This window comes from Eulemur rufifrons, chromosome 1, assembly GCF_041146395.1.
Source record: "Eulemur rufifrons isolate Redbay chromosome 1, OSU_ERuf_1, whole genome shotgun sequence".
Classification (NCBI taxonomy): domain Eukaryota; kingdom Metazoa; phylum Chordata; class Mammalia; order Primates; family Lemuridae; genus Eulemur; species Eulemur rufifrons.
The window spans coordinates 41,570,732-41,587,046 of record NC_090983.1 but is presented as its reverse complement, the minus strand read 5'-3'; the positions used below and the strand labels follow the sequence as shown (position 1 = coordinate 41,587,046).

Sequence of the window (16,315 nt, the reverse complement as noted above, 5' to 3'; positions counted from 1 at the left end):
AATTACATATTTAAGAAAACATGCAAAAGGTTTGAGAATAAAAAAAATTGTCTTCTATGCATTCATAGAAGCAACGGTTTTTTTTTAACTTCACCTAGTTTGCCTTCTTACATAACACTAAACCTAATAATTAGACTTCATTATTTTAGCATCATCTCTGATCACTTGATGAACAACAAGATTTTAAAATGCTTTGTGACTTATAGTAATGTGAACTATGTTTTAATCAATTTTCAAGGTTTTGTGTTTTTTTTTCATTTTAACCTTGAAAGAGTTCCAGGAAAATTTGATTTCAAATTTTCATAAGGGTAAAAATGAAATCTAGAGCCAACTATTTTATAGGTTTTAATATTCACACCATATCTAGTTTCTTTAGTCATAATAATATGATTTAATTTTTTTTAAATAAGAGCTTGAACAGCAGGTTGCAAAGCAGGAAATTGCCATTTATTAAAAAGCCACTCTAAACTTCTGAACTAGTTTATAATATTAGTGGATTGCTTTTGGTCGGATTTCAGAACTGGATGTGCCGAATTTATTTAAAGAAATGTTCGTTGACTCCAGAGCTTTTTAATATTTGGACTATAAGAAGTTGAATTTATAAAGTAAATTAAAACCAAGTGGCCTTACAGTGTTTTGTCAATGTGGTTACTGAGTTTTATGGAAAACTTGGGATAAAAATAATTCATCTGATTACATCTGCTTTAATATTTATGATGTATTTTTAAAATTTTGTTTAGAGATTTAAAACTATTCTCAATTTGCTTTAAACTTAGAGTGGTAATGTTTCAATAAATTATGAATAAATTATGATACATTAATTTTTTATCTTGATCATATTTAAATATTCCATTTATGGTTTTGAATATATCCAGACTTACTGTAGATATCAAATGAATTTATAAGGTTGCTTTATGGTATTTTCAACTTACAATAAATATTTAATATAGGATCTTGCTTCTGGATGCTTAAGAAAGATAAAGGAAAAAATATATAATGGTGCTTTATAATTTATCATGTTTAATAATTCCAATTAAAAATTTAAGCCATTTTTAAATAAAGAAAGGAATACATTTTATAATTTCCTTTGGAATGAAAATCAAATTGGACTAAAAATCTTATATACACAAAACTATTAATATATTGTATAAATATTTTTATATATTACATATATAAAATAGTGTTTTATAAAGAAGTTCAAAATGGGCTTTAAAAATTACTCTTACTCTCCCCCGTATCTAATCAGATTATTTGTTTCTTCTTCATTAAATTTTTGTACTTTCAGTATTTTACAGATGTTTCCCTTCTGCCTTTCTCTTGAGTGTATTTATTTATTTCAAACAAGCAAAATGCTGCCATTCTAATCTTCATTCCTCTTTACTTAATGTCTCATCTTTTAAGATTTTTCTTTATCACTATATTTAAACAGTTTGATTGTGATGTATCATTGTGTAGTTTTCTTCTTGTTCCTTGTATTTATGATTTGTCCAGCTTCTTGGATCTCTGGGTTTATATTTTTCATCAAGTTTGGAAAATTCTCAGCCTTTATTTTTTCAAATAATTTTTCTATCCTTCTCTCTTCTCCTTCAAGGACTATTTGACCACTTAAATTCTTCCAATAGTTTAATGCTTCTTCCCTCCTCCTTCCTTCCTTTCCATCATTCTCTTTTCTCTCTCTTTTTTTCTTCTGTGATGTCTTATCAGCTGCAAACACATCTGGTGTACTTTGTATCTCATGAACTGTGGTTTTCAATTCTAGAAGTTTGATTTAGTGTTTTTTTATATCTTCTGTGTCTCTAATTAACAACTACTTAATCCTTCCCCTAATTGCTTCAACATACGAAACATGCTTGAATGTCCTTGCCTATCACTTCTTTGTCATTCCTGGACCAATTTTTATTGATTTTTCTCTTCATTATGGACTTCATTTTTCTACTTCTTTGTATGCCTGATGTGGTTTTTTTTTTTTTTTTTTTTTTACTGAGTTCCAGACATTATGAATTTTTCCATATTAGGTACTGAATATTTATATATTCTTTAAAATATTCTTGAGCATAGTTTTGAGATACAGTGAAGTTACTTGGAAACAGTTTGATACTTTTGGGTCTTACTTTTAAGATTTGTTAGGTGGTACCAAAGCAACATTCATTCTAGTTTTAATCTTTCCCCATTAATAAGTTGAGACACTTCTTGGTAATCTAATTTATGTCCTGTAAATTATGAAATTTTCCTCCCTTGCTGTTGGCTCTTTTGTGAGCTACAGGCACTATTCTTGCTAAACTTTGTGGGTGGCTCTTTCTTCAGCCTTGGGTAGTCGATTAGTACTAAATTCAATTGTAAGAAGGGTCTTCTGCAAATATCTTTGGTTCTCTCTGTGTAGCTTGCTCCTCTCCAGTGCTCTGGACTGTGACCATTGAATACCTTGGTTTCACTACATTCTCAGCTATGTCTTCTCAACTCAGGGAGATTGTTGGGATCTGACTAGCTTCCACTTCTCAGGACCATAGTATAAAAATTTTCTTGAGGCAGAAAACTGGGAAAATTATACAGATCATCTCATTTTTTTCCCTCATTTCTTATAGATCAGTGTCCTTTGTTGCCTAATATCCACTGCCTTAAGAGCTACTGTTTCATACATTTTCTCTTGTTTTTAGGGATTTTCAGTGGTGAAGATAAATCTAGCCTCTGTTACTTCATCTTGGCCAGAAGCAGCAGTGTCTAAGTAGGTCTCCATAGCTGTACTTAATATATAGAAAGATGGCAACATAAATTTCTGAGAAGGTTTGGCTTATTCATTGAATGGTAGTGGCTCTTTTGTTTTTAATACCATTGGGGAAATCAGCATAAATTCTCATATCCCTTTATAGAGCCCTTTTGATCCCAAAGAATTTGGTATAAAACCAAGAACTAAAAAGTATAGCACCTTTGCCCCCCTGCCCTTCCCCCCACTGCCACCATCATACTTTTCAATATTCAATCCTGGGGAGTGTGAAGTTAAATGGTCATCATGTAAATTGTTATAACCCTTTTATGTTTAATTTTAAAAAGTAGAAAACCTAAAGTAGTAATAATTTAGACCTAGTAAATTTTACTCTGGGATGCTATTTTATAAAAAAATAAAATTTTATGTAAATTATTCTCTCTTTCTATATATGTAATTTATCTAAAATTTAGAAGTAACGGTTATTTAATAATAGGGAAATGATACATCCATGTCTATGTAGCCACTGAAAGAATGTTTATGAAAATTTTATCCAAAAGGAAGGATTTGTGTTACACTATAAATGGAAATAAAGTCAATTTACATAGACCTTATATTTCCTCAGTTATTAACATATTAAATTTATAACCATGTTAATATCGCAATTATAAAAGTGTATTAAAACATATGTTAATAACACATGAACTAAATAAGCAGTATGTTAAATGCCAACTTAGTGTCATGAACTATATTATACACATCAGGGTAGTGAACAAAGCAGCTACTATCTACTTATTTTCTGATGGGATAGTAAGATATGTTTTACAAAGAAGTGTAAAGTGTCCATCAGCTCAAATAAATGTACTAACAGTGGGGTTTGGAGAGTGAATTTAGAGTTTATTTATGATATAAGAATGGCTGATCTGATATTTATTTACATTTATATTTATGCATTTTGTGGGCAAGCAAAAGTTCTTCTGGTGTTTTAGAGTCATAGTGTAGTCATGTTGTTTTATACTCTCCATATTTGACCAAATAAGCTTTATATAACTATGCTAAGGTTTTCTTTTCTTTTGTTTATGTGCCTCCAAAGAGTTTATGTTATATTGTTCTTAATTTGAAAGTTATACTATTATTTAATTTTATGAATTTTTAAATCATACAGTATTAGACTACTTTTTTATATATTACAATCATCTATTGTTGAAAATGTCCACCTGCTAGTGATGAAATTTGGGTAGTGAAGAAGTATACTGAATTTGATCTGCTGGTTAATAAACTTAATAGTATTTGGTTACTTTATTTTTCCAGAGAAATTGAATCTTACATTTAGATACATTGTTACTTTTCCGCCAGTTGTTTTTGAATTTGCATTATTGCTTCAGGATATGATCAGTACGTAGCCCTGTGTATTAGGTCATAGGTTAAAATGACTTTTGGGGTGATACAGAATATATTGTATTCTCTGTTGCATTGTATTCTCTTGCGTACATATAGTCTAATGACGTAATCTTCAAAGAAATTGGGGGTTTTGAAAGACAAGAGAAGACAAATCATTTCTTTTGGTCTAATGGTATAACGTGTGGGTGACAAGCAGCTCACCTCTTTAAAGACTGCAGAACTAATTTTCTCAGGCAACAACAATGTTTCATTAAGAGCAACAATGTAGACGGAAACTTCAGGAAAAATGCCAAGTACATGTTGATGATAATTTATTGTGAATGCCAGATGACACAGTGAAATGTTTTCAGACAATGGGAGAGGGGAGAGATGTTACAGAACGCAAGACGTTAGGATTAGCGTATGAGTGATGAGAGTGACCTGGGGACCCTGGATTTCGCAAGTTGACTGACACACTCAGGAATAAGGGACATGATAAAATTATCATGAAGGTCTCTCAGCAGGAAGTGGTGTTGAGTCTGAATCTTAGAGTGGAACTGGGAATGTATTTGCAGAATCATGTAGAGCTCTTGGTTTCTCTCATCTTCTACCAGCTGAGACCTCTGGCAGGATTGGAAAGGAAGTGGGTAAGGTTTTCCACAGTTCAATTACCTTCTTGTCATCTGAGAAGGGAAGCACACAGGATCAGGCTCTTACATCAAGCACATGAGTTTCCTTTGATTTGTATTGAAGCAGTTCTCTGGATTGTCAAGGAAGCACATTATTAAACAGTTTTATTTAATGTAGTTGAATTTATCCTGAAAAGTGAGAAAATGCAAGTTATTGAAAGAATAGCATAATATTTTAATTCTAAGAAATTCTTTGAGTTACCTTAAAATATGCCTTTAGCACTAGTCCTTATAGAAGATAAATTAGAAGTGAAAAGCTATCTTAATTCAAGAATGTTTAGTTGACAGAGCAACAAAGAAGTTAATTTTGCCAGCTTCATGACTAAGACTCACTTTTGCATGGATCCCAAATATAGATTATAATGCAATGCCAGTGAATATATAGAATCGTAACTTCCTTCTGATACCTAAATGTGAATTGTCTCTGAGTCTCTGAGAGGATTCTCTAGAAATGTTTTGTTTTGTTACATGAAGACATTAGATAAATAAAATTGCAATGTCGCAATTGGACAACCACTTTACAGAGCATAAAGTCCTTTAACAAAGCTGCTGGTTTCAATGTGAAGCCTTCATAGTGGAATAAACCACAAAACAGATATTAAGAGAATCTTTTTGATGAATAAATAATGCACATAAAGAAGAGAGCACTAGATCTGGATCCATGCTATAGCTAACAGAATGACAGTAGCTAATGTTTTCTGAACTCAGTATGCATCAGATACTGTGCAGGTGCCTTCCTACCTCACCTAGTCTTGGCACAGGTACTGTGCCAACAGCTTTTCTACCTCACCTAAGTGGTAAGTAATGTTACCCCATGTTCTTAACCACTACTCCTAGTATATCACCTGTCTTTGTGATTTTGTAATAATCATGAAACCTCTTTGGGCCTCAGTTAAATAAAAAGTATATAAGTGTTTATATGTGTAAGTGAATTTATAAAAGTGATTTTATCCTCAAAGACAATCAAAAGACTTCTGTTTATCTACCACTGCTGTTAGTGAGAATCTCAAACTTGACCACACTTCTTACCAATCAGCTCAGGAAAAAGTATGAATCTTTTTTGTCCTTCAATTTGCAAATAAATATAATTAATGATGGATGTATAATAGGAAAAAGACAAAATTAAGGAACTATGGAGGAATTTCAGTTGAGATGTTCTTATCTGTTTGTGCCACTTGTAATATTAAAAATAAACTTATGTTTATTCTTACTAGTGCCCTTTGGGGGCATTTTAGAATATTGTTTGCAAATATTTTAAAAAAGTTAAAAAGGCTTTGTAATTAAAAATGTGCTGGTACAAAAGAGGTTGGTTAATAATCCTTCTTTATGTTTTTTCCTATTATTTATTTATTTATTTTAAATTTTTTCCATCGCTCAAGTGGAATCAGACATTTATGTTTTAATATTTGCCATTTTTATAGGATATAAAGTGTGATTGAACTGAAAATTTATTGGGCTGATCCTCATCATGAACCGTGCTTTTAGCAGGAAAAAAGGTAAGTGTGCTCATTTTAAAGGACTTGGAAGTCAAACCCATATTGTTATGAAAATAAAGCAGAGATGTTAAGAAATCACCTTTTTTCTATTATCAAACCACAGGGCTCAGGAATCAAGTTATATTAGAGCAACACAAATCTGTAAAACACTGTTAATTCACTTTCTTTAGTTACCACCTTAATGAAAGAATGGAGTTGTTTAATACACTGTGTTCACAATACATATGTGGTATTCTCTGGCAATGTTATGCTGTGTTGTGAAATTGCAAAAAACAAAATGATCTGAAATCTAGTGCTAAATATTATATGTAGTCATATAATACTTAATTTCCTGGGCTTCCATATGGTTGCAATGATATAAATCCATTCATGGGTATGTGTGTGAGTGTGTGCACGTGTGCTTCATGTATTACTGAATAGTGTGTCAGGATTGAGAGTAGGTGAATTGATAGCAATGAGACCAAAATAAGTTTGTTATTAATTTTCAGGCTGGAAATTAAAATGAATATAAATGCAGTATATCATAATTATCAGTATATAGGACTGAAAGAAACCACTAGTTAGATGTTATTTTTTAATGGATAGGAAAACATGGCATTTGGCGAACTATTTCATGATACACTCACAAAGAAAGATAGAAAAAATTTGAAAATTTCATCTAGTTCAATGAAGTTAAAATAATACATCCTGTCATTCAAGAAGAAGTTCTCTAGTGGAGGGCCTGGGCTATCTCCTGTTTAACATGTTATCAATGAATTCTGAGGGAATACTTAATGCTAATCAAATTCATAGATGATTGAAAGCAGAAAGATGAATGATATGAGAGGATTACAGATAGATGGGGGAAAATGGCCAATTAGGTCATTCCACACTACAAACTTAATAAGATAGTGCCAATTGCCAAACAAGGGTCCAGAAAATCTAATACTTTTGCCATTATTCATATATTGTTGTGGTTTGGAAGCTGCACCTTAAGTGCTGTGTGGGTAAAAAATGGCCAAGGAATAAAATCAACAGTGTGATTATCAAAGGCTCTGCAGTTCATTTTCTAATGTATAGATATAAACAGTCCAGAACCACAGACTAGAGTGTTCTGTTCTGTTCCATGCAGCCAGGCATAGTGTGTTCTCTCTTTAAAGTGTTGAAGGGTTAAATGACACATTGTGACCTGCCCAGATGGGAAAGACTGGGATGACTTCAGGACTTTCAACTATGTGACAAAAAGCATGGCTGAGAACCCTTGGTGTGGTAATGAGAGCTGTCTTTCAGTATTTGAAGGGCTGCCATTTAGCCGTGGGACTGAGTTTAATAAAGGACAAATAGGTGTAAATTATAAGGTCATTGATTTAATGTAGGAAAAAAAAATCTAGCAAAGTCACGTAAAAGTTTAATGGAATTACTCAGATTACTACCTTTTTTGTCACTGAACTAGGAGGTGTTCAAACACTTGGATGTGGTTCAGAAGATTAATGTATTCAGTAGGAATTTAGATAATGTGACCTTTAAGGCACTTTTCAACCCCGAGAAGCTGGAAATTTATTGTTTTATTTATTTTTCTGAATAAGGGGAAAGCAAAATGACATTGATTACAGTCCATAGCTTTCTTCCGAGTCAAAACTCATACCAAAAGTAAAATACTATTTTTGTATTATTTTTACTAATAATAGAGTCTAGAAATAATACTATGATATATTGAAGTATTTTTTAATAAAGGAATAGAAACCTGACATCACAACTTATGATTTAATGACACTTATTCTCTTTCCCTGGGCTTGAAAGTTGGAACTCCACATTTCTAATTTATTATTTATTCGAAGGGGATAAAAGTGGCTTTTCATTGAGAAATCCCAAGGGTTGGATAGTAATATGAGTAACCAGCAATTGTACATTTGTCTCCTTTGAGCACAGTGGGTGTACAACCATGGGGAAAATTGAAATGATTTGGAGAATCAAAAAGCAGAACCACTTCTAATTTCCTGTTTTACTTCATTCTCTTTAAATTTCTTTTGACTTCTCTTATTTCTCAAGCCTAGTGATCAAATATCCTTATCAGGAAATTATTGATGAATATTTTGCTCCAACTCCAAGTTAGAACTTGATACTGGAAGCTCTACCTTAAGTTTGCCAATCAATTCTGACTCTCTCATTTAGTGAGGTTGTTAAAGAAAATAATTCTCAGAGCCCTCGATCTTGTTTTCAACCAATAGCACTATTTGATAGAACTTAAATTTGAGATGGAAAACTTGAATTTTACGAGAGAATTTATATATTCTGACAATCTGGAGCTATAATTATATCACTAGAAAATATATAATCCAAGTCATATTTCCGAAAACCAGCATCAACATATACTGTGTACAGTATTCTCTACAAAGCAAGATTGTCTCCTATCAATAAAAGCTTATCTCTTTATTTCATAGATATCCAATTTACTTGGTCATCACATGCAAACTTACTAAATGATCCTGAGCCTCAGAAGCCTCAGGGAAGAAGATCATCATCTTAAACATAAGCATAATTGTTTTTTCTCTTTATTAAATCTCCAAATTAGTAATTTGGCATTCTTCATTTGAATTAGCCAGGTTTTTCACTGATTTTCATTAAAATGTTCTAATGGTATTAGAGATGCTCAGAGATTCTGAAAAGGACTGAATATATTAGAATTGCATCATTTCGAGCTATTTTGAAAAGCTCATTAAAAATTAGTCTAACAATCATAGATTAAATTTTAATGATTGTATTTGTTTTAGATTCTTACTGTAGGCTAGCTTTCTTTTAATTTTTAAAATTATACATTCTAATTATTATATCAAAAATAAATAATTTAGTAAAAAAGCATAAAGCAGCATGTGAATAAATGTGATTAAATAATTCAGCTAATTACACTTTATTTTCTTTAACTTAGTTGACATACTGATGAGTAGACATAACATAGCGCACAGCACTTAAAATTCAATATTTAAATATTATTTTCTTTTTTAATGAAAATTTTATTCAAATGCATCTGTTCATACAGCAGCATTTAGTTTTAAATTTACTCAAGGTAGGTGCTTTCACCATGTTAAGCTCTGATGATACAAAAATAAAGTCACTGCATCTTTCTTGATGAGTTCTTAATCTAAATGCAGTTTGAACACCTAAATTTATTGACCCAGCAGTCAGAGTGGTTTGATATTTGTCCAATATTTTGAAATGTTGACATTTCCTTTGATGTGAGTGTTCCATATTGAGTTAGTGATTTTAGTTTAATTTCAAGGAAGAGGAACACTTTCTTCATGTTCCCATTTCTATATTATTTCCATATAGCCAATTCTTCTGTGGACACATATAGTGATCATCATGTATATTCCATGGACCATCATGTATATTCCTCCTCAAGGTTCAATCATAGCTATATGAGTTAATATAAAGAGTTTTATTCTGTTAATTTTTTTCTTTTGCTAAGTATAAGTGAGGATGACAGTAAGGACTCATTTTTTTAGTTCTTTAGGTTTTATATTAATAAATGCGCTGCCTGTAGTAGAGGTTATGTGTAATGAACAACCACTAAATCATTAGCACTTGATGTGTGAATGCCGATTTTTATCCTTGTAGGAACTGCAGCTTCTCCACTGAAATTTAATATTGTGATTATTTTAGTCTATCACCAGAAACAGTTGAGTATACCCTATCCTTTCTAGGTCACTGCAACATGACACTATAACAGAGACAATATAATCAGTTTTCAAATAATGGTGGTTTATAGGAAAAAGCAATTATTTCTCTGTCTCAGGATTGGTATGAACCATCATATTGAGACTTTAGTCGGACTTTACATCGTCCTGAGAAGTGTTGTATGTTTTGGAAAGGAGACATGAGAATTGAGTGAAGGGGTAAAAAGAGAAACTGGATATCTTTTTAGGTTTCCTAAAGGCAAGTGTTTGGTTTTTTATTGCTTTGGTGTTTTATTGTTTTGGTGTACAGTATTGTGATTTACTTCTTTTAATATACAAGGGCAAGACTATATATCAAGTTTAAGCACAAATTGCTCTTGAATTAATCATATCACTATCCATTAACAATCATAAAAAGTATAATTAAGATAAAACACAAAGAGAATTTGACACATTAAATTTCAATGTCAATATTGCTTTTTGAAGCTTAGAATACATGGCTTCTTAAAATATTTCACCCAAATATAGCTATCACATATCTGCTCCAATATTCAGAAGTACTCCCAATGCCATTGATTCTTCATTTCTTTGTATTATAGATTCTTACAGATACTGCATGGCATCCTATAAACATGTTTAAAATATATATATAGTGCATTATCCTTCAAATGGTATAAAATAATTAAAATTCCAAGAATATATGCCATTTTCTCTGTCATCACATTCTCTAAGTTTGAGAAGAACTTATTAACAATATCAAATTAGATTCTGTTAACACCATTTTAAAATATTCTGAATTGAATTTTGAAAATACTTTGTTATTAATCCAATATTTTCTATCAGTGTGTACTTATTTAATATTTTTAGTGGTAAAATACATCTTTGATTTTATTCTGTTTGTAATAGTGATTCTAAATTTTTAAACTCCCATGAGGAATAAAATACACACAAAATGCCACTAATGGAGACAAAATGTATTTGAACATCTAGAAGTTTTACTCCAAACAGATGTAGTTTCAAAAAAAAGTCAGTTTGCTTTGTGTAAACATTAACATTTTTTCTCCCCTTTATACATTCCATGAAGTATTTTGGAAAATATATTGAATATACTAATAAAGTTCAAAAATTTAATGAAAATATAAGTAATACAAATATAAATAATCTATAATACAATGAGTTTAAATATCTTCTTTTGAGTTTAGAATAGTTAAATCTTGATGCTAAAATATAATAATCACAATGAATTAAAGAGCAGGTTAGTTTTTTTATTGTCCTGGGAATTAAGTAAAATCACCTGCAATTCATGAGAGCATAAAGTAAAAGAAGAAAGATATTTGTTTTTAATCACATAATTGATATAATTATTCATAGCCACTGATGATGTTTTGTTTATAGTTTTTTAAAAAGTATCATTTGTATTATTTGAAAACTTTCGAAAGAAAAGCTAGAGACTTTTATACCAAGGAAAGAATCCCAAAATCAATCTCCAACTACATTGTCCTTATATTTGGTTTTTCTTTCCCAATTTAGCAAGGGAATCTCAGAATTAAAAATACTCCCACCCATCTCAGACTACCTACAAATGCTAATGCATGAATATAACATCATGGAAACCTGTAATTTAGTTTAACACTGTGTATTCTTTATTGCAGACAAAACATGGATGCATACACCTGAAGCTTTATCAAAACATTTCATTCCCTATAATGCAAAGGTAAAAATAGTTAATATATTATTTAGTTTTATTTTGTTATAGTTCATGGTTAATATTACAAAGATTGCTTATGCATTGACATTTCCTGATAATTGATTCCTGAAAAAAAATCACATAAATAAAATAATTGTGTAGTATATTGTCTGAGAAGTATATCCTTAAGTCATGCATGTATTTTCTTCAAGTGATTTTGACTATTAATAAAATTATTTACAATATCAAAGCATGTAAAAAATCAACTAACAAATTAGCTTCCTTTAAAAACATATTAACATTTCATTACTCCGACTAAATATAAAATTAGCCTGGAAATGAGAAAAATGAGCTGTAGTTTTAATGAATGGAATTATCATCCAAGAAAAAAGTAACAAAGCTTAAACTATTATGAAAGCACAGAAAAATGCATTTTTTGTGATTCTTTTGTTTAAGTTGCAAACAAAACTGCATAAAGTTTTTATTTTTGTTTAAGATATTCTGTATCTCTTGTTATATACTTTAGAAAAGAAGTAGAAACATTAGTATATACTCCATGTCTTTAAAGATTTGATTTGTAGTTGTTGGGAAAGTGGACAAATGAAGGAATGCAATTTATAAAATGGACTTTAAAGAAAGGTGCTATTTTATAGTTAATGAGCACCAAACCCAAAATAATTTTCAGAGAAATCTGAGTCAAAATTTGGAAGAGACACAGTGAATTAAATAGTTAGGCTTGGGGGTGGGGTGTGGCGGCTCACGCCTGTAATCCTAGCATTCTGGGAGGCCGAGGCGGGAGGATCGCTTGAGATCAGGAGTTCGAGACCAGCCTGAGCAAGAGCGAGACCCAGTCTCTACTAAAAATAGAAAGAAATTAGCTGGACAACTAAAAAAATATATAGAAAAAATTAGCTGGGCATGGTGGCGCATGCCTGTAGTCCCAGCTACTCGGGAGGCTGAGGCAGGAGGATGGCTTGAGCCCAGGAGGTTGCTGTGAGCTAGGCTGATGCCACAGCACTCTAGCCTGGGCAACAGAGTGAGACTCTGTCTCAAAAAAATAAAAGAGAGATGGGATTGGGAATTGGTCAAATTTAAGCAACTGAACTTTGGAGACAGCATAGGGAAAAACAGAAAATTATATTTTTGGAAGAGAACTTAAGGATTTATGGATTAGTAAACTATATTCTGGGATATAATGAGATTAGGTGTAGGAATTATTTCAGGAAAAATAAAAAACATTTACTGAAAACAAAGTTAATGGTGTTTAATAGGGAACCACTAGAGTGCTGGTCTAGAGTGCTGAATTGGCAGGAGAAAACCATTTAAAAGGCCATCTAGAAAAAGTTCTTCCAGAACTGTTGCTCAGCAGTGAGATTATATTATAGAGTGCAGCAACTATATTTTTCTTGCTGACTTCACAGCAAAGAAGATGCTCTAAAATATGTTCTATGTAAAATATACTTGAAACCTTCTAATATACTTGACATCACTGTAGTGCTTATGAATTTCCCTGAAAAGTTAATATGAAGATTAATTACCATGATTTAGTATGAAGGGTTTAGTTAACTGAATGAGAAAAAAAAGTTAATATTGGCCGGGCGCGGTGGCTCACGCCTGTAATCCTAGCACTCTGGGAGGCCGAGGCGGGTGGATTGCTCAAGGTCAGGAGTTCGAGACCAGCCTGAGCGAGACCCCGTCTCTACTAAAAATAGAAAGACATTATATGGACAACTAAAAATCTATATAGAAAAAATTAGCCGGGCATAGTGGCGCATGCCTGTAGTCCCAGCTACTCGGGAGGCTGAGGCAGTAGGATCGCTTAAGCCGAGGAGTCTGAGGTTGCTGTGAGCTAAGCTGACGCCACGGCACTCACTCTAGCCTGGGCAACAAAGTGAGACTCTGTCTCAACAAACAAACAAACAAAAAAAAAAAAAAAAAAAAAAAAGTTAATATTATCCATCATTTCCACAGATATTCTTCATATTAACTTTTGATAAACTATATGAAATCAATATCGAAAAAAATTTAATTTAGAAAGCTATTATTTTTAGGTGCTTACTCAGTTTTTGATAATATTATCAATCGTGGTAGAATTATATCCTTTAATTGAAATCACCAAGGTCATTTATTTTTATGTGATTGGAATGCCTCATTTTGAAAACTGGTTTATAAAGGATTGAAAGATGACATTATAATTAGGACTACCTTTAACCCTACCGATTAATCTGCTTGTCTACATTGAAAAGTTGCCTGTGCTAATTCACAGGTGCATAACAACTGTAAGACATCCTACATGAAGTAGAGGTCACATAAACATCTTCCCAGACTGGGGTCTGTACAATATGGAAGGGCAGGTTGGTTTTATCTGTTCTAACATGGCCTCATGAGTGGTAATGTATGTTGTCTGCATACCAAATATCATTAAAACAATTTGAAAAACATTTTCTTCTGACTTTCCTTGTTTATGGCACTTTTAGGTTAATGTTTTACTAGAGTTATTTTTGAAGATGTTTTGTATCTCTTGTTTACAGTATTTGCTACTTGAAAACCAAATCTGTGTCCACAAGAAGTAGCTAGGCACAACAGGAAAAAATACAGACTCTAGAACTAGATAGCCTCGGTTTATATCTTGACTCCAACACTTACTAACTGTGAATCTTTGGGAAAATTACCCTTTCTATGTCTATGATTATTCACCTATAAATAGGGTTAATAATAACAGTAATTTCTCACAATAGTTGTAGACATAAAGGAATGAAGAGTGTTAGAACAGGGTCTAAAATAAAATAACTACTCAATAAATGTCAGCAATCATTAATTTATTTTTTTTATTTTTCATAGGACTTACCAAAGTGCCTGTCTCATAGTAGGTGTTCAGTGTGTATATATTTGAAAACTAATGCATAATAACATTTCTCATATAATTATAAAATAGTTATATTTCATTGAGCCCCATCATATGCAAGTACTATGCTGGTACACTGTAACATTATCCCATTTAGCATTTGCCATGACCCAGTACAGTATCAATGTAATCACCCCTTTACCTATGAGAAAACAATGCAGAAAGACTACGTAATTTGCCTCTTGTCACAAAACTAGTAAGACTGAGCCAGACTAAAAAAACTGAGGTCTGACTTCAAATATTTGCTTCCTTTTATATATGTAATAATTCATCATTATTCATTTATTCATTAAATGGCTGTTATGTTGCTAAAGGGTCACTGAATGTTGGTGGTGCTTCAGAACTGTATGGCACATGGCTTATATTCTTAGAGACTTTATTGTCATAAAGAAAATAAACAATAGTTACCATACAAAAGTAACTAAATAAAAGGCACGTCATGTTCTGTGCCATTCAAATGACACAGAAAGATGTAGAGATTCGGAGAGTCACCCTGTTTTGTGAAAGTAGAGATGAGGTAGGATTTCTAAGGGTCAAAACGAGGGTGGAGTGACCACTTCAAGCTGAGAGGTCTGGCGGAGGACGAGCACAGTCAGTCAGGTAAAACACAAACTGAATAGGCAAGTGTCGGGCTGGAACTTAAAGTACTAGTGATAGTAAAGTCCTTTATCAATCAGAGATGCATCTGAGAAACAGAACTAGTAGGTTATACACACATACCCATACACGCACCTTCATTGATCTATTGCATGGTATTGGGTTATGTGATTATGGGGGCTGGCTAGGCACGTCAGAAATTCATATGGGAGACCATCAGGAAGGGCAAGGTGGAACCTCTTGGGCAGGAGCTGACCCTGCAGTCCACCCATGGAATTTCTTCTTCTTCAGGTAAACACCTGTTCTGTCTGAATTCTACTCTTAAGGCATTTAATGGATTGGCTCAGGCCTATCTATCCAGGTTTTCCAGGATAATGTCCTTTACATAAAGTCAATTGACAACAGATATTAATCATATCTGCAAAATTACTTCACAGCAACACCTCGATAAGAATTTCATTGACTAACTGGGTACTAAAACTTAGCCAGGTTGACACATAAAACTGATCATCATAAGTACTAATGATGGACAAGGTGAAAAAGGTACCTTGGGAAGACTGAATGGCAGAATAAGCAGTTTTGCTCATGAACTAATCAAACAGGATTTTAGGAAGATAAATCTATAGTAATATAAAAGTTGATTTGGACCAGAAGATATAGGATTGACATTAAACCTCTTAGGAAGTTATTTTAATGTCCAAGTAAAGGGTTTTAAGTTTACCATAGGGTAGTAGATAAATATGTAGTGGAAAATAAGGACATGGTAAGTATTACAGAGGAAGAGTTGAGTTAACATAGGAATGGTATGTATGTATCTATTTTCATCCTGACTGAAAAGAAGAATAATCATACTGTTAAAAGAGTCCCATCATTTCACTCACTTTTGGCATCCCCTGGTTACAAATTAAGCTGGTAAATTTAACAGAACTGTTTAAGAATTATAATTCTTCCTAGGGAAATATGTAATAGCATTTATGCTGAGGTGTCTTCAGTTTTAAAGTAACAATATTCTGCTTTAATATTATAATTCCTTTAGTTTCTTTTTAGAACTCAGTTCTACATTCTTTCCTTTTATAGAACATTGATTTCAAAAATTCACATTTGATATTCATAGTGCAGCTTTCAGATCATATGTAGATGTGAAACAAAATATGGTTTTAAGTAAGTATTATTCTACGTAGGGTTCATTCGTTTTGGGGTTTTTTAA

General features: G+C 32.2%; 1 protein-coding gene across 30 annotated transcripts in view; it reads left to right on the top strand.

The window, feature by feature from the left end:
* The window catches only part of GULP1 (GULP PTB domain containing engulfment adaptor 1), a 254,223-nt gene that overhangs the window by 151,207 nt on the left and 86,701 nt on the right, over window positions 1-16,315 (top strand). For 27 of the 30 annotated variants that reach the window (XM_069469748.1, XM_069469809.1, XM_069469800.1 and 24 more), the window contains 2 exons: window positions 6,192-6,266; window positions 11,572-11,633. In XM_069469748.1, the coding sequence (XP_069325849.1) occupies window positions 6,239-6,266; window positions 11,572-11,633 (90 nt within the window). In that variant the 5' untranslated portion in view covers window positions 6,192-6,238. Of the gene's footprint in view, window positions 1-6,191; window positions 6,267-11,571; window positions 11,634-16,315 lie in introns of those variants that run through there. The other 3 variants (XM_069469650.1, XM_069469792.1, XM_069469676.1) reach the window with 2 other exon arrangements.